The 27,527-nt window shown below is 51.5% G+C and overlaps 1 protein-coding gene across 3 annotated transcripts in view; it reads left to right on the forward strand.

Moving 5' to 3' along the window:
* The window catches only part of PNPLA3 (patatin like domain 3, 1-acylglycerol-3-phosphate O-acyltransferase), a 38,853-nt gene extending 11,790 nt beyond the window's left edge, over positions 1-27,063 (forward strand). Inside the window, exons 2-10 of one of the 3 annotated variants that reach the window (XM_073213999.1) lie at positions 1,399-1,565; positions 13,627-13,859; positions 15,888-15,953; positions 18,281-18,490; positions 19,314-19,374; positions 21,657-21,866; positions 22,754-22,886; positions 23,855-23,956; positions 24,927-27,063. In XM_073213999.1, coding sequence (XP_073070100.1) covers positions 13,647-13,859; positions 15,888-15,953; positions 18,281-18,490; positions 19,314-19,374; positions 21,657-21,866; positions 22,754-22,886; positions 23,855-23,956; positions 24,927-25,044 — 1,113 coding nt within the window. In that variant the 5' untranslated portion in view covers positions 1,399-1,565; positions 13,627-13,646 and the 3' untranslated portion in view covers positions 25,045-27,063. Of the gene's footprint in view, positions 1-1,398; positions 1,566-8,315; positions 8,598-13,626; positions 13,860-15,887; positions 15,954-18,280; positions 18,491-19,313; positions 19,375-21,656; positions 21,867-22,753; positions 22,887-23,854; positions 23,957-24,926 lie in introns of those variants that run through there. The other 2 variants (XM_073213997.1, XM_073213998.1) reach the window with 2 other exon arrangements.
* The last annotated feature ends 464 nt before the right edge of the window (positions 27,064-27,527 follow it).

Consider the following 27,527-nt stretch of genomic DNA (forward strand, 5'->3'; position numbering starts at 1 on the left):
CCGACAAACTGCATACCTTTTCCAAAAGGTTACTGAATTCATAGCAGCTCCTGGTCATTCAGTGTTTCCTCAATCAGTGGATGCTAAACTAGCAACTGTTAGTCATTTGTGTGGGGGGTGGGGGGCTGAGTTATTGCCTGTCTGCTAAAGAGTTTAAAACACAATCTAAGATAGAATCTTTCCCACTTTTACTATGTTGTTTATGGCTGGGCTTGCTTGCCATTACTAATTGCAGCAGGTTGCACATCACCTGATCAGGCCTGAAGGCAGAAAAACAGCACAGAGGCCTGGGCCTTTTAGCATGCTCAAGTGAATCTTACATGTGATTACAAATGGTTAGCATAATAAAAACATGGGCTATGCTGAGATGTTTTCCTTTATCTGGGGAATATTAACTGATCTCACTGAAGAATGACTCTAGAGCTAATGTTTAGCACGGAGTTTTGGTGGGGGCTTTCCTTGCATGTGGTTACACTGCCCTGACTGTAATTATCCTGCCCTGCTTTCTCCGGAGGCCCTCACCCTGCTCTGTCTAAGCCCATAGTCCCTGTCTCTCACACTGACCCACATTTTTTAACACAAATTCTTGTGTTTTCAGTATACCTTGAACTGTTACAATTTTAAAAATTGAATTTCGAGGTGGAGGCATGAGAAGCCCTTAGGGGCATTTTCCCCAAACCATGTGGTCCCTGTGCTGCCCCACTACAGACACCCCTCCTAAAACGCCTGTCCCGCTCCAGCTGCACCCCGCCTGGCACTGCCGGGACTGGTGAGCAGCCCCACAGACATGTGGAGGCAGAAGCGGGCTGAGGACCAGGAGATTTACAAGGAAGGAAAAGCACAGGCCAGCGCGGGCATGGAGGGGTCGGGCGGGACGTGGGCTTGACTGATAGAGGACCGGGGCAGCCGGGGTGGGAGCCGGAGGCAGGGCCGTCTGATGTCAGGAGCCAGTCACTAACAGGCTGAACTCCTGCTGGTTGCATACCTTCCCGGCCCTGCCGGAGTGGGGGTGTGGGGGGGTGACCTTTCCCTGACCCAGAGGTGAGCCGGCCCTGCCTTGGGCTTGCCACTAGGGGAGGGGGCAGGCTGGGACCTGGTGCTGTGGCTGCCTGGTGAGCAAGCCAGGGCTGGCAATGGGGCACCAGTACCAGAGGTCAGTGGGAACAAGGCTGCGACCAGATGCTCCTCACACACTCATTCACCAGAGTCACTGAGACCCCCTGGCCTGTCCCAGGACCTGCGCTGGGGTGGGTGCTGGGGACAGGGAATAGGCAGTCCACCTGAGTCCACTGCCTCCAGGGCTTGAGCAGGATAACTAATGGGTGCATGTGCAAATTCATGAAAATGTCACCTCTTTGAGAAGCCTGCACTGATCCCCTTTCCTCCTCCTGGACTAAGGTGGCCTTTTCACTGAAGGAACTGCCTGGATTGAAGCCCTGCCTCCTCGTCTTGCTGGCTGTGGGCCCTGAACAAATCGCTCCACCTCTGAGCCTGTTGCTTCACCTGTAAAAGAGGGTTAGTACCACGATTTACCTCAGTGACGTACTGTGAGCACCGAAGTCCAGGTACGACTCCTAGCATGATGCCGGTTACACAGCATGCCTGCCGTATACTAGCTATTGCTGTTGTTATTATGAAATCACTATCACTCCACATTTCTCCGTTACAGCACTTCCTATTTCAGATCAGACGTTCATGCACTTTGGCCACCAGCCCATAAGCTTCCAGAGAGCAGGGGCCCCAAGTCACTCGTTTCTGCATCCCCAGCAAACTTCCTGGCAAACCCCAGGGTTCACAGGGATCACAGTCACAGTGGTAACAGAGATAGTGGAACTTGAGGTGACTGTGTACTGAGCATCCACGCCCCACACTGGCTCCAGGCACTCCATGTGGACTTTGGCTTAATAATCACACATCCTCCTCAGCTCCATTTCTGGGCCCTGCCCCAGGTCACAGAGCCTGTCTGTGGCCCTGACCCTGAGGCCAGTACTTATGACCCCATGACATCTGTCCCCTCCAGCTGCAGAGACTCAACAAGCACTTGAGGGAGGGATTTTCACTCCTGTTACAAACTATGTGTAGTAGATAATGGAAAACTGCATTAAGTTCACGATGAGCATGGTGCTCCCCACAGGTCTGCAATGATGTGCTATGCAAGATGCCTTTAAACTCTAAGAATTACCAGCAGGGCTCGATGTTCAAGGGCTCCCTCACTCTCAGCCCTTAATTTTTAAGAAGCAACTCTTTTGAGAATGAATTTGCCTTATATGCAAACAAATCTGATCCTTGAAACCAAGGGGACATAGCAAACTGAAGCTTGCCGAGCCTGCTACAGCCCAGGGTGCAGAGGGACTCAAGCTGCAAACAGCTTCCAGGGGCCTGTCTCCCTGCTTTCTGTGCACAGCTCTGGTCTCCTGGATCCCACTTTGCAGGTAGAGAGACTAAGGCAGAAAAGGTGTGACTTCAGATCAATCGGTTGAGCATGTAATGCTTGCAGATGTTCTGTGAGAAGCTCTTGTCTCTCAGGGGTGGTCATCTTGAGTGTGGCTGGGTCTCCTAAGGATGAATACCTTATTACGGGACAGTCAGCACTGCCTTGTGTGGGCCCTCCCCAGTGGCCATTCCATATCCCCCGACTCTGGCCGCAGCCAGCGAAACAGGGTGCCCTGCATCTCAGATGTGCTTTAAAAAGCAGCGCACTCATCAGCACTGCGCTGGAGGTGGCATGGCGTGTGGACAGCAAGGGGCAGGATAGTCGTCCTGTGATGGGTCCCAGGGCTGCGGGCCTCCTGAACCACAGCCTCCTGCCTTCTGTTAAAAGGAGAGTTAAGCCTCTGAGCTCACCACTGAACGTAACCAACACCGACACCCCTGCCTCAGGCCTTATCTCTAGTGGGTGACCTCAGCTCCTCTGGGAGGAACCCGGCCCTGAGCCATGACTCCCTCTGCTGAGTCAGGGGTGTCCCTCTCTGACATGGGGACAGCTGCGGGCACACTGTGCCCTCTCCCTGCAGACTATTCATGCTCCTGAGCTCCCTCCTGCCCTGCCTGCCCTGGGCAGTCCTCCCCGGCTCGGCCTCCACTCTGCTCTTCCCCCTGGAGGTGACATGTGCCCCTCCAGGAGGCTGGGCTCTCTGGATGGGCACGCTCCTGGCTCTCCACCTCTCCTCCTTCCTCCTCAAAACCCCCGATTTCTCTGACTCACATGCCCACTTCACCATCCACACCTTGCTGTTGGCATCATCCCTTAATGGCCTCATGGCCTGGCTCACTGCTCTCTCCTCCCCTCTCTGGTCTCCATTCCCAGAGATGGCTGCAGCCACATTCCAGCCTCCCTGTGCAAGGGCTCCTTAGATGGCTTTGCCCTCCACCCTGCCCACTCCTCCTCACCCCTGTGTCTTTCCCTGCCCCTGGTCACCAGCACTCACTGCTCCCCCACCAGGACCCCATGACAACGCTCCCATCCAAGGACCCTTGCCTGTTCCTCTGCACGCTGCTCCCCACTCCAGGATGTTCCAGCCCCACAGAGACCCCCACCACCGATCCTACAGCCTTTCCATGACCCACAGTCCCTTCCAGGCCTTCACTTCCATCCTTCCTCAGCTTACATTCCATGGTGCACCTGAGACATATTAAACATTTTAAGAGTTTATTTGAGCAAAAATTGATTCAAATGAGGCAGCACCGAACTGGAAGTGATTAGGAGCATTCTGTTGACGGGACAAGACTAAGGAGAAGACACGGAAGCAAAGCAAGGACCTTGTTTGATTGGCTGGAGCTTAAGCAACCACCTGTGGGAAAGTTGCATTGGCTGTTAGTGATCAGCTGCCCTCAGGTTTCAATTTCTCAACCTTGAGGCATTTCATGTTTGGGTTTTAGTTTGCTTGCATGGGCCGCTAAGGCTTTAGAGCTACTCAGTCCCTTGGCGTCCTTGGATAAGTAATTTAGCACACCATTATACTCCTTTCCTTGCGAGCACGTTCAGCGCTCCTATTCCTGTGCCCCCCAGTCATGCCGCCTATCAAGTCCTAACCCCGGCCAAGTATTGCATGCTTTCACGAGGACGGGTGGATGTTGCTGGAGGAAATGACGCAACCCTGTAGACTCACTTTCCGTGTGTGACCTTGGATCTCATGGTTCGGTGCTGCCAGACAGCCCTCTTACACTGTGGGAGAAATTCGCCCTCCCTCTCTCTGCACCTCCACGCTCTCACCCAGTGGCCTCATTCTTCCCACACAACCCCATCTCATGTTGATGACATACCTGGTCCACACTCACGCCTGTTCCTGCCACGGTGATTGATTGCTTCCTGGCTCTGTCCAGAGTCACCTGCTACCCCCACCCACCCCCACCTTCCTTCTCCACCGGGTCCTCCTCTCCAAGAACTTGCTGCAGCCTCATCTCCTAATCTTCTGCAAGATTCCCTGCTTCTCTGTGCTTGACCTTTCCCTTCAGCACAAGAATGCATTTTAACATCAAGCTCTTGCAAAAAGCCCTCACTCCACGGACCCCACCCCTCCCTCCACCTTCTTCAAAGAGCTGGCTCCCCTGGCCGACCCTGTTCTTTCCTCCATCTGTTCTAGATTGGCTTTTATCCTATGCATTGTCTTGTCCACATTGCCCAAGCCAGTGGACAGTTACCTGCCCTCACTGCTCTTCTCAGGGTATCTGTGACGCCTGCCCTTGTTGCTTTCTCCTTCCCCCATGCCGGGCTGCTCTAGGCTCTGTCTTCCCTGTTTCTCTATTCACCCTCTCCAGATGCTCTTCTCCAGACTCATGGCTTTAGCTGTCACCTCTACCCCCAATGACCCCCAGATCGTGTGCTCTGACTTCTCCCTGGATCCCCAGACCTGTACGTCCAACGGTTCACCTGATGCTTGGCTGTCCAGAAGCCTCTCCAGCTTAGTGTGACCAAGATGGACTCCCCACTGGCCTCTCCAAATCCACCCCCTCCAGCCTTCCCCAACCCCTGGGGTCTTTCACATTCACCTCCAACCCACCAGCAGGTCCACTTTTCTCTACCTTGCAGGCAGTTTTTATTTCAGCCACCTCTCTCCACCGCCATGCCTGCCCACCATCCAACCTGCCCTGGTCCCTGAGCACCCACAGTGCCTCCCACATGGCCTGCCTGCTTTGGAATCTGCCTTCCCTCAGGCCCCTTCTGCATTAGAGGCAGCAGCCTGTTTCCACAAGCAGTCTAGTGCAGGCGACACCCCATCTCAGGAGAATGTTTTTAAACATGTGAAATGAAATTCATAGGGAATATAAAGGAAACCATTTATTTTCAAATACAGTTATCAAAATACATTTTAATTGCCATACAATAATAGATGTACTTTTTTGTTCGTGCATTACATAAGATCTAGCAGATACCATAATTTCAAAGTAATAAGCATAAATATTATCTTGAGCTCTACAACTGTAATGTGATATAAAAAAATCTGTGATTTCGGTTAGAATAAAGTCACATGTACTTCAAATAACCCTGCAGTAGTTTGTTGCATACATTTGTCTGAAGGAAATACTAAATTTCAGTTAGAGGCAGTGAAAATGAAGATGTAATTCTTTTACATCCAAGTTCATGAGCCTGCTGAGTTCTATCCACCGAGTTTAGGGCCCTGGGAAGATCTTCCCAGTTTGCAATGAGACTATGTCACTCCCCTGCCTAAACCCTCAAGTGCTTCCCATTACACCATTCTCTCCTTCTGACCATCTTCCAGGCTTAGAGAACTTCTGCCTGGTCTTGAACTTGCCAACCTCATTTATCCAGCTCACCCAAGTCACCTGGCTGGCTCCCTCCCTCCCTCACATTTTCACAAGGTTCCTCCTTGTGACCCCATACGCTTTAGGACATTAGCACTGGCCACCCCAGCTAATGCTGCCTCATTCCCAGCCCAGTGGCCCTCCACCACGCTCCCTTGTGTGAAAAAGAAACTACAGGTCCAAAATGGGATCACTTGTGCTAAGCCCCTTGTCACTGCACCAAGACTTAGCACCTAGGCCCCTTGCAGTTTCAGGCTGTCCCAGAGATGTAACCTTTAACCAGTCAACCTGGAATTGCCTGGTCGGCACTAGGGAGGTAATCTGCCCAATAGGCCCTTTCTGTTCCCCTTGGGAGGGCCAACTTGACTATCACAGTGCATTCTTCACTAACAGTTTCCTTTCGCCACCCCCTTCCTGCCTTTAAAAACCTTTCCTCTTCTACAGCTTGGGGGAGCCTCTTTGCACTTGCGAGATGGGCTGCTGACCAATTTGTGAATTGTTCGATAAGGCAATTAAATCTCCGAATTTACTCATTGAACTTGGTTAACACTTGGTTTCTCTTTCACATGGCACTTAACTTCCCCCGACATTGTGTAGTTTATTCACTGTTGGCAGGGTTTTTGTCATCTTCCCCAGCTAGACTATCACCTCGCCAAGGCACGTGTCTTGTTCACTGCCATGAGAGAAGGAATGGACAGTAGCCAGACCATATATCATAGTAGAATTCTGAACCACAACCTGAAGTAACCAGCCCAGGAAGGCAGCCGGCTGGAGGCAGACAGGCAGGAAGTCAAACCAGTGTCTCTAGCAACCAGTTCAGGAAGGTGAACAATAACCCTGGAACAGCTGGCCTCAGATGATCAGGATCTATTAATAACTGACATCTGGGTCTCACCAGGGAGGACAGAAGTCTCCTGCAGCTGACTGTGTGTTGGAGGGCAGGAAAAGAATATAATTGCCTGTGGCTGGTTGCCTCATCTGGGCCCTGCAAGCGTAGCCTCTAATTCCCGCCCTGCACCTGGCCTTCCTGTCATTGATCCTAAGGGTAGTCATGTAACACGGGAGGGCTGGCAGATGCAGGATGAAGGGGACCTGGGTGAGGAACAGGAGGCTAGATTTCGGGCCCTAGCTGACCTTGCTGGTAACCTCAGTTCTCTGATCCAGAAACTTAATTTCTGTCCCAGCCCTGAGAGTGAGGTGGGCATGGAGGGTAGTCAGTCAAGACAGGCCTGTGAACATCACCCCACCCCCACTGCCACAAGGCCAGTGTGGTAAGGGACCAGCCCTTTCTTCTCTCTGGGCCTCAATCTAGGAAGTATAAGCTATGATGTGGCTGTTAGCCTAGGTGGTTGCTAAGGTCTGCAGGTCCCACACCCAGGGGATTCTGGCCCCTGGATGGGAGAGAATGGCCAAGCCTGGGGGTCTGCAGTGCCTGAGGCAGCCCAGCCTCAGCCTCTGCCCTGCTTCCACTCCCCACCTGTCCAGGCAGAGTCTTGGCAAAAGCAGGGGATGCAGAGGACTTGGGAGGCTCTGCGGGTGGGGAGGTCATGCAAAACCCAAGTGTCCAGACACTTCGTGGGTGACATCAAACTGCACTAGTTGCTTTATGGATGAGGACACAGAAGGGGGGTAGCCTGATTCCAAAGCCCACACTCTACACTCCACACGGAGAAGTAAGGGTCTGTGCCAATGGGGTAGGATGGCCCAGTAGACCCAAATTGTTGGCTGTGTAACTCTGGACAGATGCTTAACCTCCCAGCACAGGCCACTGTGGAAATGCTTTGTGCGGTGTGGGACACATAGGTCAAGAGGTATTTTAGACACTTCCTAAGGGCACCAGCAGTCATCTAGGCGTGAGCCTCCCAAACTTCGATGTTCCCACACTGGTCCCCACCCTAGAACTTGTTAATCACAATTTTTACTTGTAAGTGAAACTTTTAGATGGAAACCTTGTGTCTCCATCATTAAATGAAAACTCTCTACTTCTTGCCATGAATTGAAGGCATCATGCAAAAAACTTTACGAAAACAAAGCAAAGACTTTAACTTCTATTTAAATGCTAGTGCCTGTTTTAAGATTTGCTGTCCCCATGTAAAAAGGGAAATGACAGTGTCTAAAAGATAGTAAAGGCTTAGGTGGGCAACTGCTTGCTTCCTGCTGATTCGAAGGAGGGGAAGAAACGGAAAAGGGCCTCTCTCTCCAGGACACCCACCGACACCCACCGTCTCTTGGGTCTGGAGAACTTCTTTCTCCACCTTCCCGCCACCTCCTCCCGCGCCCTCCTCCCGCCCTCAAGCGAGCCCCACCCCCTCTTTCCCACCCCGGCGCGCGAGCTCCTTCCCTCCCCCGCACCCCTTCTCCCTCGCCCTCCGCCCCTCTCCCCAACCCCGCCCCGGGCCCTTCCCTCGGCGGAGGCGGGAGGGCGGTGTCCTGCCCCCTTTTGGGCCGTCCCGGCCCGGCTGTAGGTTCCGTCCTGCCCGCTGTCGTCCCGCCGCGAAGACCTGGGTGGGAGGTCGGGCGAGAGCCCCGGCGGGTGCTGGGCGGAGCGGCGGTGCGCCCGGTCCCGGGGCCAGGAGCCCGGAGCCCGACGCCAGGCCCCGGCGCCCGGGGGAGCGGCGGCGCACCTGGAGCCCCGACCCGCGCCGCGATGTGCGACCTCGAGCGCGGCCGGAGCCTGTCCTTCTCCGGCTGCGGCTTCCTGAGCATCTACCACGTCGGGGTGACCAGCTGCCTGAGCGAGCGGGCCCCGCACCTCCTCCGCGACGCGCGCATGTTCTTCGGCTCCTCGTCCGGGGCGGTGCACGGCGTAGTCTTCCTCGCCGGGATTCCTGTGGGTACGTCTAGGGCCGCCGCCCAAGCTCCGCGCGGAGACGGGACGCACGCGGGAAGGGGTGCAGGCGGCTCCAGGACACGGATGCTGCGGGAGACATCCCGGGGGGGCCCTGTCTCCGATACGTGTCTCCTCCTCTGCGTGCACCGGCCCTGCACCTGCGGGCTCTCTCGCCGGGCCTGGAGCGGGACGTGGGAACCCCAAGCTCATCCTCAGCGCCGCTGCCCTCTGTCGCCAGGGTTTGTAGGACGTGCCTCGCCCTGGGAGTGAGCGTCAGGTCACCCCGAGCCAGGGAGCGGGCCCCGGGGGTGTGGTGTGGGCAGGGGAGGGCGCGGAAGGCGGAGCGGGTCCCTGCGGTCCGACCATCAGCCCAGGTGGCGCCGAGCGAGCTGACCTGCCGAAGGGCCGGGTGCTCTGGGTCCGGCCAGAAGGGAGGCTTTGGCCTGTGTCCCCAGGGTAGGCGCCTTCTTCCCTCTGGGGACCTACGGTACTGGAGACACCCCCTGCTCTGGCGCGTTTGACCGCCGCCCCCTTCCTTCGGGGCTGGGTAACCCCCACGGAGAGGGCAGCTCTGGAGTTCTCAGTGCCCGCTTGAAGCCGACGGGGGTGGGGGTGGCGAGGGCATGCTGTGTTTGTGTGGGTGGTGGAGTAGAAAAATTTTCTCTTGTCCTTTTCCAGTGTTGGAGACCCTTCCTGGGGGTTGGAGGGGCTCTCTGACACCCCCCATCTCATCCTCCACCTCCCCCCCACACACACCCATCTTCCCCACTCAGTGCCACTGGTAATGAGGTCCCGTGCGTTTGAATCTTTTCCCAACTTAATATATGTCCTTGTGGGTGTCCATGAGAGGGTAGGACATGGGGCTTGTGCCCACCTGCCCAAACTGTAGTGCATCATCCTCAGCCTGGGGCTCCGGGGCAGGCGGCAGCATGGAGCTGTTGCCACTCCAAGATTCCCAGATGCAAAGATAATGTACCTTATCAGCTCCCCCATTTATCTGGGATTCCTTAACGACTTACTGTTTGCTCTCCCTGTGGAATACTGTGTGGGATGCTGCCAGCAGGCAGTGACTTGTTGGCCACTTGGTGGCCAGGAACCTCCTCAAGTAGGTGTAGCCCTGCCATTGGATAGAATCTGTAAGCAGACCCTGGGCTGACTGGTAGGTGGCATTAGGAGGGAGGCCCTGGTTCTCTTCTCTGTCAAGGAGGTTGGGGGCAAAGGGCAGGAAATGTGATCTCAGAGAAAATCTAGACCGACCACATGGCCAGCCTGTGCACTCTGCCAAGCTTTGTATCCCAAGGTGCCCTGCAGATACCCACATGGTTGAATGTTTAATTGGGACCAAAGTCAAATGCACTGCAACATCCATTCATGATAAAAACTCTCAACAAAATGGGTATAGAGGGCAAGTACCTTAACATAATAAAGGCCATATATGACAAACCCACAGCAAACATTATACTTAACAGCAAGAAGCTGAAAGCTTTTCCTTTGAGATTGGGAACAACACAAGGATGCCCACTCTCCCCACCTCTATTCAACGTAGTACTGGAGGTCCTAGCCATGGCAATCAGACAACACAAAGAAATAAAAGGCATCCAGATTGGCAAGGAAGAAGTTAAACTGTCCCTGTTTGCAGATAACATGATATTGTACATAAAAAACCTAAAGAATCCACTCCAAAACTACTAGATCTAATATCTGAATTCAGCAAACTTGCAGGATACAAAATTAATATGCAGAAATCTGTGGCATTCCTATGCACTAACAATGAACTAACAGAAAGAGAAATCAGGAAAACAATTCCATTCACAGTTGCATCAAAAAGAATAAAATATCTACAAATAAACCTAACCAAGGAAGTGAAAGGCCTATACTCTGAAAACTACAAGACACTCTTAAGAGAAATTAAAGAGAACACTAATAAATGGAAATTCATCCCATGCTCTTGGCTAGGAAGAATTAATATTGTCAAAATGGCCATCCTGCCTAAAGCAATCTATAGATTCAATGCAATCCCTATCAAAATACCAACAGCATTCTTCAACGAACTGGAACAAATAGTTCTAAAATTCATATGGAACCACAAAAGATCCCGAATAGTCAAAGCAATCCTGAGAAGGAAGAATAAAGCTGTGGGGATGATGCTCCCCAACTTCAAGCTCTACTACAAACCCACAGTAATCAAGACAATTTGGTACTGACACAAGAACAGACCCACAGACCAATGGAACAGACTAGAGAGCCCTGATATAAACCCAACCATATATGGTCAATTAATAGATGATAAAGGAGCCATGGACATACAATGGGGAAATGACAGCCTCTTCAACAGCTGGTGTTGGCAAAACTGGACAGCTACATGCAAGAGAATGAAACTGGATTAGTGTTTAACCCCATACACAAAAGTAAACTCAAAATGGACCAAAGACCTGAATGTAAGTTATGAAACCATAAAACTCTTAGAAGACGACATAGGCAAACATCTTCTGAATATAAGCATGAGCAACTTCTTCCTGAACACATCTCCTCAAGCAAGGGAAACAAAAATGAACTCATGGGAGTACATCAAACTAAAAAGTTTCTGTATGGCAAAGGACACCATCCACAGAACAAAAAGGCATCCTACAGTATGGGAGAATATATTTGTAAATGACATACCTGACAAGGGGTTAACATCCAAAATATATAAAGAAGTAACACGCCTCAACACCCAAAAAGCAAATAACCCAATTAACAAATGGCCAAGGATATGAAGAGACGGTTCTCCAAAGAATACCTTCAGATGGCCAACAGACACATGAAAAGATGCTCTGCATTACTAATCATCAGGGAAATGCAAATTAAAACCACAATGAGTTATCACCTCACACCAGTAAGGATGGCCAGCATCAAAAAGACTAAGAACAACAAATGCTGGCGAGGATGCGGAGGAAGGGGAACCCTCCTACACTGCTGGTGGGAATGTAAGCTAGTTCAACCATTGTGGAAAGCAATGTGGAGGTTCCTCAAAAAACTAAAAATAGAAATACCATTTGACCTGGAAATTCCACTCCTAGGAATTTACCCAAAGAAAACAACTTCTCAGACTCAAAAAGACATAGGCACCCCAGTGTTTATTGCAGCACTATTTACAATAGCCAAGATATGGAAGCAACCAAAGTGTCCATCAGTAGATGAATGAATAGAGAAGATGTGGTACATATACATGATGGAATACTATTCAGCCATAAGAAAGAAACAAATCTTACCATGTGCAACAACATGGATGGAGCTAGAGAGTATTTTGCTCAGTGAAATAAGCCAGGCGGAGAAAGACAAGTGCCAAATGATTTCTCTCATTTGTGGAGTATAACAACGAAGCAAAACTGAAGGAACAAAATAGCAGCAGACTCAGAGACTCCAAGAAGGGACTAGCGGTTACCAAAGGGGAGGGGTGTGGGAGGGCAGGTGGGGAGGGAGGGAGAAGGGGACTGAGGGGTATTATGTTTAGCACACATGGTGTGGGGGATCATGGGGAGAACAGTGTAGCACAGAGAAGGCACATGGATCTGTGGCATCTTACTACACTGATGGATAGTGACTGCACTGGGGTATGGGGGGGACTTGATAATATGGGCAAATGTAGTAACCACATTGTTTTTTCATGTGAAACCTTCATAAGAGTGTATATCAATAATACCTTAATAAAAAATAAAAAATAAAAAGTCAAATGCACTGGCCCCAGGACCCTGAAGTTCACTGACTTTAGTGTAGAGGGGGTTGCTAACTGGCAGAAGACAGGTGCAGCCTCGGGCTGTGCCCTGAAGGACAGGGGGAGTCTTGGGGACCCACCTTGTCCTTGGAAGGTGGTCTGGAGATTTTGGCCAGAGCTGTTCCCCAGGTTCCAGGAGCCCCAGTTTTCTACTTGAACCTCCTGTCTCACTTGGGGGAACATCAAGAGCATTTCCCAAGGGCTGTAACTTGGGCAGAGCTCCTGAGATTGTTTCTAAGCCAATGCTGGCTTGGCAGAAGAGACGCCACAACCTGCTAGCTGGGTGCAATTTTGCCACTTCTCTCCTCGCTCAGGGGGCCAGATGTGCAGGGAGAGCTGAGCTGAAGTCAGAGGCAGGTCAGGACAGGTTGGCTGGCATCTGTCCTTCTGCATCCCAGGATTTATGACCGGGCAGGTCTCGAGCTGGGACCAGTGGTCCTGTGTGTCAGGGCAGTGCAGATCCGCCAGATGGTGCCAGGCCAACGGGTGAAGGTCAGATGGAGTATGATGTGCCCTGTGCCTGACGGGCAGTCTGGGAATTCTGGTGTCACAGGTTTAAGATTGAGTCTGTTTATCAGGAGCCTCCTCGGGGTCAAGCACTTTAAAATTGTAGTGTATCTAATCGTCTCTGTCTCCCAAGTTAAAAACAGTGTGAGACTGAAAGAGGCAGAAAGTGACTTACTGAGCCACCCAGCTAGTAAGAGGTGGAGGCAGGGCTCCTGCCCAGGCCCCAGCCGGCTCTCCTCTGCTCTCTGCAGTGTTCGGGATGAGCTCCTGGCTTCTGGCTTTTTGGGTATGGAGGTGAGGAGGGAGCTCACGTGGGCCTCTGGAGGTTCCTACCTGTGGCCAGACCCAGAGACCCAGACCTAGGCCAGACCTACACAGTCCAGTAGAAACATAGTGCAAGTCACACATGTTACTGGACATTTCCTATTAGCCACACTGAGAGGAACAAACGACACAAGCTGAAAGTAATTTTATTTCTTCTAAATGGCCAAAATATTGTCATAATCACATCTAATCAATATAAAACATTATTGAGATGCTTATATCCTTTTTTTCTTGTTCAAAGCCTTTGAAATCCAGTGTGTCTTTTGCACATCTCAGTTTGGACTAGCCACGTTTCAAGGGCTCTCCAGCTGCATGTGGCTGCTGTGTTAGATCTCAGGCCTAGGAAAAGGTTGGCAGCCTCCCTGTCATCTGGTTTCTGGTTGTACCACGAGCATTCCCATCTGCAGGGTGGCACATTGCTTTATCTCTCTGTCTCCCGTCTCTGTAGAGAAGGCTGTGCAGATCTTCATGGGCCTTGTGCAGAGCACCAGGAGACGGAACATTGGCATCTTCCACCCCTCCATCAATGTGGGCAAGCAGCTCCGAAAATACCTCCACAGGCACCTCCCAGCTAACGTCCACCAGCTCATCTCCGGCAAAATGTGCATCTCGCTCACCAGAGTGTCTGATGGGCAAAACGTGCTGGTGTCTGATTTTCAGTCCAAAGACGAAGTCGTGGACGTAAGCAAATGGCTTATCTGGGTGTCGTCCAGTAAGAAAGGCTGTTTCATTTTGGAAGCAGCACAGAGAGGGCTGTTGTAGGCCACCTGCTCTGTTTCTTAAGATGCACAAGAACCTAGTCGCCCGTGATGTCTGTTTCTGCACTGGAGTGACGTGACTGCCTGCATCCAGTGTTTGGCCCACAGTATCTGTAAACCCTGAATGTTTCCAGGGAGCTTCAGTTTCTAAGAATGCTCCCCCATTCTTTAAGGTTCATGACCGCCTCCTCCAGGAACCATGTCCCTTGTGTGTCCCTCTTCCCAACAGTGTGTGTTCAATAATGAGGACACGCGAGGAAAGCCCCCCAAGGGTGGGAATGTATGTTTTTTGCCTCTGTCCCCAGGATAAAGCACCAAGATCATTTACAATAACAAAATAGCACTTAATTTAACTGATGCCTTCTTTGAGAGTTACTGAGACTACATTTCACTTAACTCAGGTCTGTGCAAGATGCATATATAAGCATATATAGGCAGCATGTCAGTAGCCCATACCATCCTGGAAGCTTTTTCCAGATAGTCAGCACCTGTCATTCCCCCATGAGTTGGTCCTCTTCTTGGGGGGGTGTTGTTTATTTTCCTCTGTTCTTGTCCCCACCGCAGTGAAGAATTGAAGGGCAGAGACACAGTAGTGAAGGAGAGTAAAAGTTTTATTTAAAGTTATGTACTTAAAGAGAGGAAAAGTGCAGGTGATCTCAGGGAGGAGAGGCGCCCTGAAAGGTTTTAGTTTTATTTAAAGAGAGAAAGTGCACACTCGGAGAAAGGGGAGTGTGGATTACCTCAAAGAAGAGGCGTGCTGAAAGGTTAGGGGTTCCCCCTTTCAAGGATTTTTCAGGCATGTGGCAAAGGGCTAGGGGTGTGGGCTTGTCAGGTGGTCCCAAGATGTTTATCTTTGATGAGAGACAGTAAGTCTCTTCTGTTATCATAGGTAATTCTGCAAAATTAACACGAGAAATTTACTGCTCTACTTTCTTCCCAGGATAGCAGCTTCCCTCTGGGAACATACCAATTAGGACCGCTTGCCCTGCCCTCAAGGTGGGCTGAGTTATTGTCTGTTTGCTAAAGAGTATGTTAAGAATCTTCTTAACTTCTTGGGTTTTAAAACGCAATCTCAGCTTTAAGATGGAATCATTCCTGTTTTTATTATGCTGTTTATAGCTGGGCTTGTTGGCTAAATTAATCATGATGCTTATCTCCTGCCCAGGTTGCAAATTACATGATTAGGGGTTGGAAGAGGAAAAAAACAGCAGATAGGTTAAGTTAAAGAATAAACTGGGCCTTTTAGCAGGCTGAAGTAAATTTTAAAGTGGCGTGATCTAATTGGCACAATGAAGACATGGGCTGTGCTCAGATACTTTTCTTTGGGGAATAGCTGGACATTCCAAGTTACTCCTGGCCTTTGGAGCTTTAACTGATTAACTCTGTTTTTTTTCTGGCTCTCTATGCATATATGGTTAACTCTTTGAGTCCCTTTTCGTGAGTTTTACTGGCCTTATTCTCCCTCCACCCTGCTCATGTCTATTTTCCTGCCTAACACTCTCAATGAATCAGTGTAGGATCCTGCTTAACCCTCTAGCATCTAGCATCATGCTACTCAAAGCCAGCCAGCCAGAACCCTGGGGTGGGACATAGTCTGTTGCTCAACAGTTTTCCGGGTAATTCCCATGAACATTAGCATTTGTGAGCCCTGATCTAGTCCGGTCCCAGGAATCGGCGAGTCAACAATTCTTGGCTTTGCCTGTGAGCAGTGTGACTCGTGGGGAGTGGGGACAGCAAGCCGAAGTGCACAGCGTCAAGGAGCTTATACTAAAATCCAAGTGTGTCGGTTAATTCCATATTTCATTCAGATAGTTTATTAAAGTGCCTACTCTGTGCAAAGAGCATGTTCTGGCATGTTGCTCTGCTCATTCAGAGAAAGCTGACAAAGGCCCCGGGGAATAAAGGGCAGGTTGTTCCGGCCTGTGGTTTCAACCCCTTTTTGTCTTCACAGGCCTTGTTTTGTTCCTGCTTCCTCCCTTTCTACTGTGGCTTCATCCCTCCTTCCTTCAGAGGCGTGGTGAGTCTGCGTTTCACCTGTGCTCTCACCACTCCTGCCTGAGGGACGCTGGGTCCAGACTCCTGGGACCGTCAGCACATGCAAAGCCCTGGCCCCACAGCCTTTCAGACAGGGACCCACACTGCCCCCCTTCTAGGTTTCCTGGGCAGCAACCCACATTCATGTACATGTAATAAACTGGCTTATCTGTAAGGCAAGCTGGTTCACTTAATCTTCACAAGCCTCAAGATAGGTCCCCTAGTTAAAGTATAAGATGCTTAAGAATTGGGTACTTGCTTAAGGTAGAGCTTCAGTCTCGGGGAGTCTGACTGCCCTTTCCAGCCCATGGCTTTGGGCAGAAGCTGCCAACAGGGCTGCAGTTTGGGTCCATTCAACAGATGTGTGTTTTGGCTGATTCCTGAGTCCTGCCTGGGGTAGAGAAACTGAAGGTGGGGTGTCTGTTCCGAAGACTCTGACCGAGAAGCCAGGCTCTGCCGGACCACTTCGCAGCCTCCTTCTAGAGCAAGGGCTCCCCACCTGACAGGATCTGTCCTCCCAACTCCAGGGCATCTAGCCATGTCTAGAGACAGTTTAGGTTGTCACAACTGGGGGAGTGCTGCTGGCTTCTGGTATGCAGAGGCCAGGGGTATTGCTCAACACCGGGCAGTGCCCAGGATAATCCTCTTAATGAAGAATTACCTGATGTCAGTGGTGCCAAGTTGTGAAACCCTGTCTAAGGAGAGAAGACACGAAGTCTCAATGTCTCAGGTCAAGTTGCACGTGGCCTCACTTACGCTCTAGAGCTACCCCGTGACGGACAGTGTCCCTGTTCACAGATGAGAACATTGAGGCCTAGAGCAATAAAGTGACCACCCCAAATTCTTACAGCCTCTGCCTGGCAGACAAACCTAGAATTGAATCCCTGCTGTAGCACATGTTAGCCGGGCCACTTTGGACACAGTTCTTAACCTCTCTGAGCCTGGTTTACAAAATAAGTTAAAAACAATGCAATATCATAGCATTACAGGGATTACATAATATAGTGCAATGAAATGCTAAGTACAGAGCCTGGCACATGCAAGTATTCAGTAAATGGAAGTTATTTCATCATTATCATTGTTACTGGCCCTTCCCCCAGGCCAGTTCTGGTGAACACACGCATCCGTGGAGGGCAGAGCATGGATCCTGTGAAACCTGCTGAAAGGACAGCTCGTCCTTGTGATCCCCCAAGCGAACTCAGAGCGTTACTATAGCAAACCTCAGAGTGGAAGGAAAAATTCTAGATGACAGAGGAGTAATTGGATTTTAGAATATCCCTGGAGTGAAGAATAGTGAACCTGCTTCCACCTTCCTTAGTGTTAATAACTAAAGATCCCTGACGTTTCTGTGTCCATGTCGTTTCATGTGCCTTCCTGCCAGTGAGGTTTTTAATGCTTTCCTACATCTTCCATAGACATTGTGTGGTTGCCATCTTGAAAACACTGCTGTGTACACATCTGATCATTTTTGGACTCAAGGCAAGAGTTGCTTAATGGCTAAGGCATGGCTAAACATGCCTGATTTTTTCTGGACTTGTTTTAGGCCAACATGTGCCCTGAGATTTCCCCTTTCTGGAAGGATTGGCTGGGGAAGGCTTCCAGTCATAATATTTGAAGGTCTTCCTCTGTGGGTTCTGACAGCTGGGCTGTATGGGGTTGGGGATCATTCTAGACTTTGGTTTGATAGATGGGGACTATCAAAACTATACCAAAACCTGCCTGCCCCGGCCTGCAGGTTTTGAAGGATATGGGTGCAGAAAAACTGACGTTCATCATAACTAATCCCAAATGCCACTCAGCTCTGAGAAAAGAGGACATTTTCTAAGGGCCATCTAAGTCCAAGCTTCCCTGTCATTTAAGTTTCCAAAGCCCCTCAAAGTATTGGTTCTGATTTCCTAAGCAGAAAGGGGGGTCTGGAATTGAAGCCATGACCTCTCCTTTGGGGCAGGATCTATATCACACTCTGTCCCCACACAGTGCTCCAGGTCTATAGAGCCCCTTTAGAGAAATTACATGTGCACAGGTACGGCAGCCTGCCTGGGTTTAGGACTCGGCCAGTGCAACAGGGACTGGACTCTAGCCTTTGCCTCTTTTCCAGGCACTTTTTATGCAGTGCACAAACTGTGCAAAAGTATATAGCAACTCTGAGTGCAGCTTAGAGCCTCACCCGGCACAGAAATGCTCAGTAAGGTTTGTTAAAAGATTTCAAAGTCCTCCCACTGTATCAGTGTGTGGCTCTGCCTGTAATCTGAAAAGAACATAAAACATTAGAGCCTCTGACTCCTTGTCCTCTTTTCTCTCCCCTAAAAGCGATACATAGATGGGGGAATTAGTGACAATATACCCTTCACTGATGCCAAGACAACCATCACCGTGTCCCCCTTCTATGGGGAGTGTGACATCTGCCCTAAAGTTAAGACCATGAACTTTCTTCATGTGGACATGAACAAGCTCAGTTTATACGTCTGCTCAGAGAATGTCTACCTTCTGTGCCGAGCAATGTTTCCTCCGGATGTCAAGGTCAGTGGGGGCTGTGTGTTCTTCACTGCCCTGTTTGCCAGGGGGTCCACCGCTTCTTCTCTGCAGAGACAGACTGCCCTCGTTGAACAGGAACCTGTTCAGCCATGGCCAGCAGCTCAGTGCTGCCCCATTCTGATCCTCGGACTCCCCGGGAATGGTAAACGGCGCTGCAGCTCCGATCCCACTACCAAGGCTGTGGCGTGAGTAGTCAAGAGTACAGCCTGGCCAGTAGGATTTTTTTTCTAGTTACTCTTATGATTCTTATTTGTAGCCACGAACCACACTGCTCTTGGTGGTTTAATATTTTGTTGTGTAGAAAGCCGTATGGCCCTAACAGGGGAGAGACTCTGTAGACTGTGTGCACTAACAGTTCTCTGGGGAGAGAAGGCTGTGTGCAGCCTGCAGGCACCACCAGGCCCAGCTCCCCAGGGAGAGGAGGCTGGAAAACACAGTCAGTTTGTGTGTGCAGGGCATATACAGGCGAGTAGAGGAGGCCGCTGGCATTGTCCCAGTGACAACCAGCACAGTATTTGTTAGAGTGGAGCCTCATCCTGGGACCAAGGGAGCCCAGAGAAACCTGCCCCCCTCATGGTGGGGTGCCAGCTAAGGCTCCCTGGAGGGGGTGTCACGCAAGCCGAGTCTTGCAGGAAAGCGAGACTGCTGTGTCGTGGGAGCACAGAGCCCTGAGTGCAGCCTCCCCGGGGCTGTGCTGGGCGCACAGAAGCAGCTCTGAGCCCAGAGGACTCCAGTCTGTCTCTGCAGGCCGATGTTTAAAGGCACTCAGCGATGCCCCCTGCAGCTAACTTCCTTTCTTTGTTGACAGGTGCTTGCAGAACTGTGCTTCCAAGGGTATTTAGATACGCTCAAGTTCTTGGAAAAGAATGGTATGTATGGACGGGGTGGGGTCAGATGTGCCCCCTAGATGCACTTTATGTTAGCAGTCTCAGTAAACCAGAGGTGGATGTCAGTTCCATCACCGGCGCTCAGCCCTGCATTCACTGTCTTGCTCAGTCTGCTCGTTAGCCCAGGAGGGAGGAAATCTTCGCCCCTTTAACAGATGGGGAACTGGAGGCCTGCAGAGGTAAGATAGGGGTCTCACTTCACTCTGCTCACTGAGTTAGAATTTGAACGTGGGGTGTCATGGCTCCAGGGTGCTGTCCTTACGTAGTACAGCCTGTCTGACCACTGGCGGCAACTCCATCGGGTTTGTTTCTCCTTGAACTGTTGTTAATCTTCAGGTGCAGTAGAGAGGATGTTAGGCAGGGGTCCTGAGCCCGGGCCCCAGTGAAGCAGAGAATAGGATCTCCTGCCAGGTGTGAGCCATGCCCATCAGCCCAGCTGTCCTTTCTGAGGCAGGTGCCTGTCGTGGAGTCACCCTGGCTCATCTGCCCTGCAGGAGTTGGCTCTCGAAATATTAGAATGGAACCACTCATTAGACATGTTCGGAGCTATTTTTCTTCAATACTAAAAGTTGGTCAATGTGTTGATTCTCTGAATTAGTCTGGCCATGGCCAAGGAGAGGGTGTGCTTAAAAGGGCAAACATGTATTTCTGCACTCAGAAAATATTTATTGTGTGTCTCCTGGGTGCCAAGCAATTGCTAGGGACAGCACAGAGAACAGACAGATGTGGCCCCTGCCTTCCCAGAGCTCACTGTCGTGTGGTAGGATGGGTGACGGTGTGCTGGTGCCCCAACAGGAAGACACAGCATGCTGTGGGACCATGCAGGAGGGGTCTGCAAGGCGCGCGCACAGGGCTTCAGCAGGCTGTGACTCCACACGCGCGCACAGGGCTTCAGCAGGCTGTGACTCCACATTGGGGATGGATAGGAACGTTCTAGGCCTGGGGACACGAGGGTGAGGGTCACCTGTTGGAGGATAGGAAGGCCTGTGTAACTGGGGTGGTGGGGGCAGGGGACACTGAGACATGGTAGTAAGTGAAGAGTGGAGAGCAAGGCTGGGCCTTTGTGGACAAGGGTTTACATCCTACAGTAATAGGGAGCCAGTGAGGGTTGCTGAAACAGGAGTGAGGGAGTCTGAGAGGAATTCTGGAAGGTCCCCTGGATGCAGTGTGGAGAGGCTGAGACAGCATCCAGGAGGCCAGTGCGTCACCCAGACTTGGCCAGGGTCCGGCAGCAAGGGTGGTAGGCGGGGCCCCAGGGAACAGGACTTGGAGATGACCAACCAGGGATTCGGGAAGAGGATGTCTCCAGGGTGAAGTCCTGGCTTTAGCAGTTGGGGCTGAGTGGGGTGGGCACTCTGCACCCTGGCTGAGGGGTGGACTCAGGTTACTGGTGACTCTAAAGTCAGTGACTTTGGACAAACCACCTCCCCTCCTTGGGCCACCCGTTTGCACATCAGTAGCAAGGGAAGTTCGGCATAAATGATACCCAGGTGATTCTTACTAACTCTGAAGACTGGTGTGTGGCTGAGTGTTTGTAGCATCAGTGCTGGGCTTGGGCCTCCAGAAACAACCCCTGGTCTTCTCAACCTGTGGTTGGGAGAAGGAGGTGAGCAAGGGGTAGCTGTGGGCATCAGAATCTGCCTGACCCTGCCCCATCCCCATGGGCCGCTTCCAGGAGCGTGGGAACCACCCACTGGTATCAGCTGTGAGCCAGCGCCTCGGGCAGTGCCCGCACCAACATGCAGCGCTTCTTGCCAGGCTGTGTGAGGGAACAGTGCCAGTTTTCACCTTGGACCTGGGTTCAAATTCTGCCCTCCCACATACTGGCTGTGTGGCTCTGGATGTATCTCTTAACCTCTCTGTGCTACTTCTCGTCGAAAAGTGGAGACGATGATCTAGGTAGCAGCTGAACAGCGGCCACAGGCCTGACTAGGACGTCCCTAACCCAGGGCCTGGCATGCAGGCTTGACCAGTGGCACAGCTGTTAGAAATCCATTATCGTGCTCATAGATGAACCTCCTGAATCCACACAGCCAGTGAGTGATGGAGGCAGGAGCCGACTCACATCCACCCAGCCCCCAAGTCCCACACTTCTTTCCCTCTCCTGTGGCCCCCGAGCCCACCTCCCCCTGCCCCGTACTTGACTGACAGCAGGCCCACGCTTTCCCGCTGGCCGCTTGCGGCCCCTCTCATTCTGGGGGTGGGCGGGTGCGCGGTGCCTGCTGCAGCCCAGGTCCACCTGATGGTTGGTTCCCGTCCCACAGGCATCTGCAGTGTGCCCCGTCCGTGCCTGAGCGCGGCCTCAGAGGGCCTCACGCAGCCCCGGGAATACAGCAGCACAGAGTCTTCCCAGGGAGTGGCTGCCCGGGACACGCGGCCTGGGGCAGACGAGCCGCGGTCGGGCCACCTGCGTCTCCGCATCCTGCCCTCCCACGAGAGCATCCCGGAGGCGCTGATGCCCAAGCTCAGGATAGGTGCTGACCGGCCCCCAGGGGTGGAACGGTGGAGGATGTTGTTTTCTGGGACTGAGAGGGCTTCTCTCCCATGTGTTATGGAGGAAGGCAGTGCCGCCACTTGAAGAGATGAGGCGGACCCTCCTCACCCACCCAGGCACCCTGCTCAGCCTCCCTTCCCATGGGGACATGGCCAGAGGAAAACAAACTCCAGCTGAGCCCATTTTGAGTCTACCAGACACACGCTTGGCTCCTGTGGTCTAGTCACAGTGGACTTCAGGGGTGCTAGGGGTTGGGTTAGGGTGGGCCCTTCTCTGCCTGCCCACCCATCTCAGAGCCTTCCTCCTGAGGAGCCTCTCCTAACTTCTCCCTCCCGCCCAAGCCCGCAGTTCGAACCTTCATTGAACGTTGGTATATTTTATCATGTCCTTATTAGATGGACAGAGGAATGCAGAAGCCAGCTTCCAATTGTGCATTTGGAGAAATTCACGGAACAGTACCCCACTCCCTGCCCGAGGCACTAAAGCCCGAGAAATCACACTAACCAGTAGCTGCCCAGGTTCACATGATCTGAGGCATCCTTAGGTCATTACGGAGCGGACATAGCGGGCTAGGGCTTCCGGGTAGAAGGGGATGGTCTCCAGCCGGAGGAGCAACGGAAACCGCAAAGGTGGGTCTTGGGAAAGTCGGTGTACTCCTCCAAAAATAGTTGTCAGTTTAAAAGCGAGCAATTAATTGGGAACCCTGTATATCCTGTAGGCTATCCCAGGATCCATCTCATTTGTGAATGCTTCTGATCCTTTGGCTGTTGGGATTTGTGTATTTCATGGAAATTCCAGCCATCACCTGGGTAAGGTGCTTTGTGTTTCCCCCTGGCAGGAGGTAAACCCTGTTGTTGTGTTTTTCAGTACTGAATGCAGCAATTAAAAACCAAAGTGGGTACATGAGCAAGATTTGCAACTTCTTACCAGTTAAGGTGCTGTCCTATATGCTGCTGCCCTGTACGTTGCCCGTGGAGTCAGCCATTGCTATGGTCCAGAGGTGAGCATCTCATGTGGCTTTGTGTCTTCCTTTCCGGGCTGGGTGCGGATGAGGTGAGAGATTCCAGGCGGGGGCCCCTAACTTGGGGCCTGGCTTCCTGTACGGGGGGTGACCTCACCGTCTCCATGAACAAGCCGGAAAGCGAGCCCCTGCCCAGCCCCCCTGCTCTCCCACCGCTGATGCGGGCTTGCTGCCCCTCGTAGATCTGCACTTTCATTCTGGGGTTTTCCTCCTGCTACGTTGGGAGGGACATGAGGCAAACACTTGTGTGCCTGCTGGAATTCTGCATAGTGGTTTACCTCAGCTTTCTTCAGATTTATTTTCTTTTCAGTAAGTTTGCATGTCCAGCAGTCCATCTTTTGAAGGCCAAACTGTCCTTCAGAATTCAGCCCAGTTCTCCTGCCCTTGGTGAACCTTCCCTGTTCCCTCCCCACCCTCCTGAATTAGCCCTGAGTGGAGGTCTGTTCAGGACTTTATTAAAGCCTGAGACGGGCATCATTTTAGTGTTGGAGGGTCGGGCGTCTGCAGGGGTCAGCGGTCAGGCCTCCTTGGTAGCTTCCTTCACTGGGCAGGAGGCCAAACACAGCAGGGACAGCAGGGCTGGTGCGGAGGGAAGGTGTCTCATCCACAAGGCACTCTGTCAGCAGGCATCTTGCCACAAACACTAGGACCCTGGAAGCCAAGACCTTTTCATTTTATTTCTGTATGAATCTCTTGAGCTTTCCTGAATCAAAAGTGGCCTGACTTTGCTTTACGGCTTTTAGGTGGGCTTGTTTATCTTTGGCAGAACATCCCAAATCCACCTGGGAATTTATCTGGTTGGGATTAGCAGGGACCCTGCAGTTTACCTGGCAAAGGGTGTGACTGTAAAATGTCTGCCTGGTGTCTAGTTTTTGTTTCACTCCTTTTGTTCTGGCTGCCTTCATGCTAATACGATGTGTGCGTGTGTGTCTTGTTTTTTTCTGCAGTCTGGTGATGTGGCTTCCAGACGCTCCTGATGACATCCGGTGGCTGCAGAGGATGACCTGTCAGACCTGTTCCCGACTGATGGTGCATCTGTTCCCCTCCAGGTAAGTGAATGGACTGTGGGTGCATGTGATCAGGCCTTATGCGCCAGTAACAGCAAGGAGCTTATCTTTTATTGTGGGGGGCCCTGTCCTGTGGAAGATAGCTGAGTAGGCCAGAGATAGGACCATTTGTTGCTGAAAACTGACTGGACAGGTGCCATGGAGCCCCGGGGGTTGGGGGTTTGGGGAAGTGGGTGCACTGGAGCCCAGTATGGATGGCAGCTGAGGAGAGGGCTGACTGATAAAGCAGGGGAGAGGCGGAGGGGACAGGGGCAGGTCGGGTGTGACAGCCCCACTTTGCTGGGCAGCACAGGGCTGGGTAGGGCTCCTCAGTGTGCACCTGAGTGGGGGCGGCAGGGTGCCTGTTAATGCAGATTCCCAGTTGACCTCAGACTTGCTGAATCACGTGCATGGGATTCCCCAGGGGTGGAGGCCCACAAGCCGCATCATTGATGTTGCACTCTGGTGCCACTACTGTCTGAATCCTAAAACCTGATTTGGGCCAAGAGAAACCTCATTCCCTTTATGGGACTAGGTGTTTTCCTGAAATCCTGAAAATGAAGCCCTTGGCTTTCAGCCTATTGAGCAGGGGTGACCCTTCCCTCTTCACTGGGCTTCTGTGAGGCTTTGGGGAGCCCCTAGCACAGCACTGGGCATGTGTGGGCACCGAGGAGGCTGGATCTCCTACTGCTGTTGGCAGACATGAAGGGCTTAACGTAGGGGTGCAGCAGAGTCTGGTTTGCTCTGGGAAGTGACCACAGTGGCCGTGTGGAGGAGGCTGCATCCGGGGTCAGAGTGGCAGCAGGCTCACCAGCACTGAGGGGCAGGGGGAAGCTGTGGCCTTAGGCTGGGTCACCCTGCAGCACCTAGAATGTGTTCCGTGTTGGCTGGCAGTGTACGTCCATCCTTGCCATAGCTGAAGACCTCAGAGCAGGGAGACAGTGGCCGAGTTGGCATTCTTCATTTGTTTCAGATCCCAAGTGCCAGCCAGCAGCCAGCGGCCTTTCCCGCACCAACCAGAACACCACGGCACTGTGGACCAGGGCGCCCACCCTCTGGACTGTGCAGTAGGGGCCAAGGGGAGGATTTGAGGCCACCCAGCAAATCCATCCTCCAGTCTGGCGTGGTTTTCTCGGGCTGCAGAGTGCTGGGCTCAGGAGAGGCTCTGCCTTCCCGCTTTGCCACTGAAGGAGTTTCTGAGTCACTTAAGAAGGCAAGTCTGGGGCCTTCTTTCAGACATCCTAGACCTTTCCGGTCTTTGCATCCACCTCTGCGCTGCCATTTAATGCCCCAGTGTCTGTGACATCCGGAATCCAGCCTCTTGCTTAATTTGTAGTTTATTGAAATCAAAGGCAATTTATTTGTTTTTATGAAAAGTTGGAAGCTACTTTTGGTATACATGGTAATCCAGAGCTTGGGGACATCTAATGTTTAAGCACCTGAGCCAGTTAGCTCCGTTGGTTGGGAAATGGCACCAGAAAGCCCAGCATGGGGGTCCGCTTCTACTCAGCCGTGCAGCCCTCTCTGCTGCCCCAGTGTGAGGTCTTAGAATGGCCAGTGTAGCTGGGGGCTAGTCTGCCCTTTGTGGTTGGAAGAAAGGAACATGGTCCCATCTCCCCATAGGGTCAGTGTGGTGGGGTGGGGGTGCCATCCTTTTCCAAGGGCAGCATTGCCAGCCAGGGGGTGTTAAAATATGGTAACTTGCTCATATTTTGGAACACTTTTTGGACCTAAACATTTAATAGTTTTGTATTAAATGTAAGGGAATCTTATGATCTGCTGAATATATATTATGTGACTCAGTGAGATGTTAATAGAATCAGTCTTTTAAAAACCCAGTGTGTCAGAGGGTCACCCCAGCCCCCAAACACAGCAAAACAGCTTCTAGTCTGCACTCCTCTGTTCTCTGCCTCCCCCCACCCCCATCAGCTGCACCCCCATGGCCATAATGGATGGAGACAAGCAAGAGACAGGGCTCTACCTTTCCCAGGTGTGGGCATTTGGCAGGCAATGTGGTCGGACTCAAGGTGAAATGCATGTTTGTTTTTCTTATACATTCGGTTCCAGTGTCACAAAAAGAAAAGAAACAATAACAAGCTCAAAATCCTAAATGTTGCCACAGAAACTTGCAACTCTCACCTGCATTGTTTAAGTTTCCCCGTTGAAGAACCAGCCAGTCAGACCGAGCACTTTCTCGTGAAGATGTGTCCTTGGAGAGAACTGTGGTTCTGGGGCAAAGGCTTGTCTTGCAATGGGTTTCAGCCCCGGGCAAGTTCGCTATGGATTCAGCGTGACCAACGAAATGACAGTAGAATGTTTCTTTGGGGTGAAAGGGTTTATTACCTGGCTTGTTCTTCCAGCGGTAGGGGTAGGTCGAGCACTAGCATCTCTGCCTCCACACAGCACTGGGCTGAGCTCTCGAGATAGCGCAGTAACAGCTTATTGCCTAAAGGTGTGGAAGTGGTAGCCTAGCAACAGGCCAGTTACATCATTAGGTGGTTTAAGTTCAGTGAGGATCCTGGCCGCCATAGGAGCCCCAACTTCCCCACACTCTGCAGGAGCCCATTCTCTTGGGCTGCAGTGAGACTGTGAACCCCCAGAAGACAGGGACTTGCGAGCCTAGGAGGTGACGGCCCAGCACATACAACCCACACCTGGGCTCCCTGCGCGTGAGCAGCAAGGCTCTGGCTCTGGTCGTTCTCTCTCCCTAAGTGAGGCGGGGCAGGGCAGAACAAGGCACTGTCCTCTTGCTGAGCTGGCCTGTGGGTGGGGGAGGCCGCACCTGACGCCTGGGCCCCTTGGCACACACCCTCACACCTTTCTTGAGCCTGACTCTCAGGTTCCTCTACCAGCTGCCTTCTGTCAGAACCACAGCGTCGATCATTAGCAGAGAGAGCTACACTTTAGCCATATTTTACAATAACCAATATATTTCTGTATAGACAGTAAAAACACTAGTTCTGTGATTGTTATAAGAAATATGTTAAACAGCTGATAGGATTACTTGGGACTTATTTTCATAGTACTTTTCTGAAATTGCTCAACCTTCTTACAATGTGCTTGTTTTATAATTTTTAAAATTATAATAAAAAAAATGTGTACCAAGACAAGGAAGTGTGATACTCTTAGAAAGGGCAAGGGCTCCTCTCCTGACCTGTGCCTTAAACGCCGCCTCCCTGCCCCTCACCAGTCCAGCACTGCTGGGAGTTCTTACCAGTGTGTGAAAACATTCTTGAGTTACTGTCACCTTGTCAGACCACCCACCCTCCTCTTTACGGTGCTTAGGCTTTGGGGTATTCCACTCAGGAATCATCAGTGGGAGGCTCTTTAATGCCAGGTAGCAACAGTCTTTATTTGACAAATACAGCAAAACTTGGTGCACAGCATGAGCCCAGTCTGGTTAAAATACCAAATGTGTGTGTGGGTGTATGTGTAGGAAACAAAGAGGATGTATACCAAAACATTGCTAGTGGTTATCATTATCCATCATTCTATTTTATTTGTAGTGCTTATATGATTTTCAAATTTCTCTGGTGAACATGTGTTACTTTTGTCAGAAAATAATTCATAATAA

The sequence above is a fragment of the Manis javanica genome, chromosome 10 (assembly GCF_040802235.1).
Source record: "Manis javanica isolate MJ-LG chromosome 10, MJ_LKY, whole genome shotgun sequence".
Classification (NCBI taxonomy): Eukaryota; Metazoa; Chordata; class Mammalia; order Pholidota; family Manidae; genus Manis; species Manis javanica.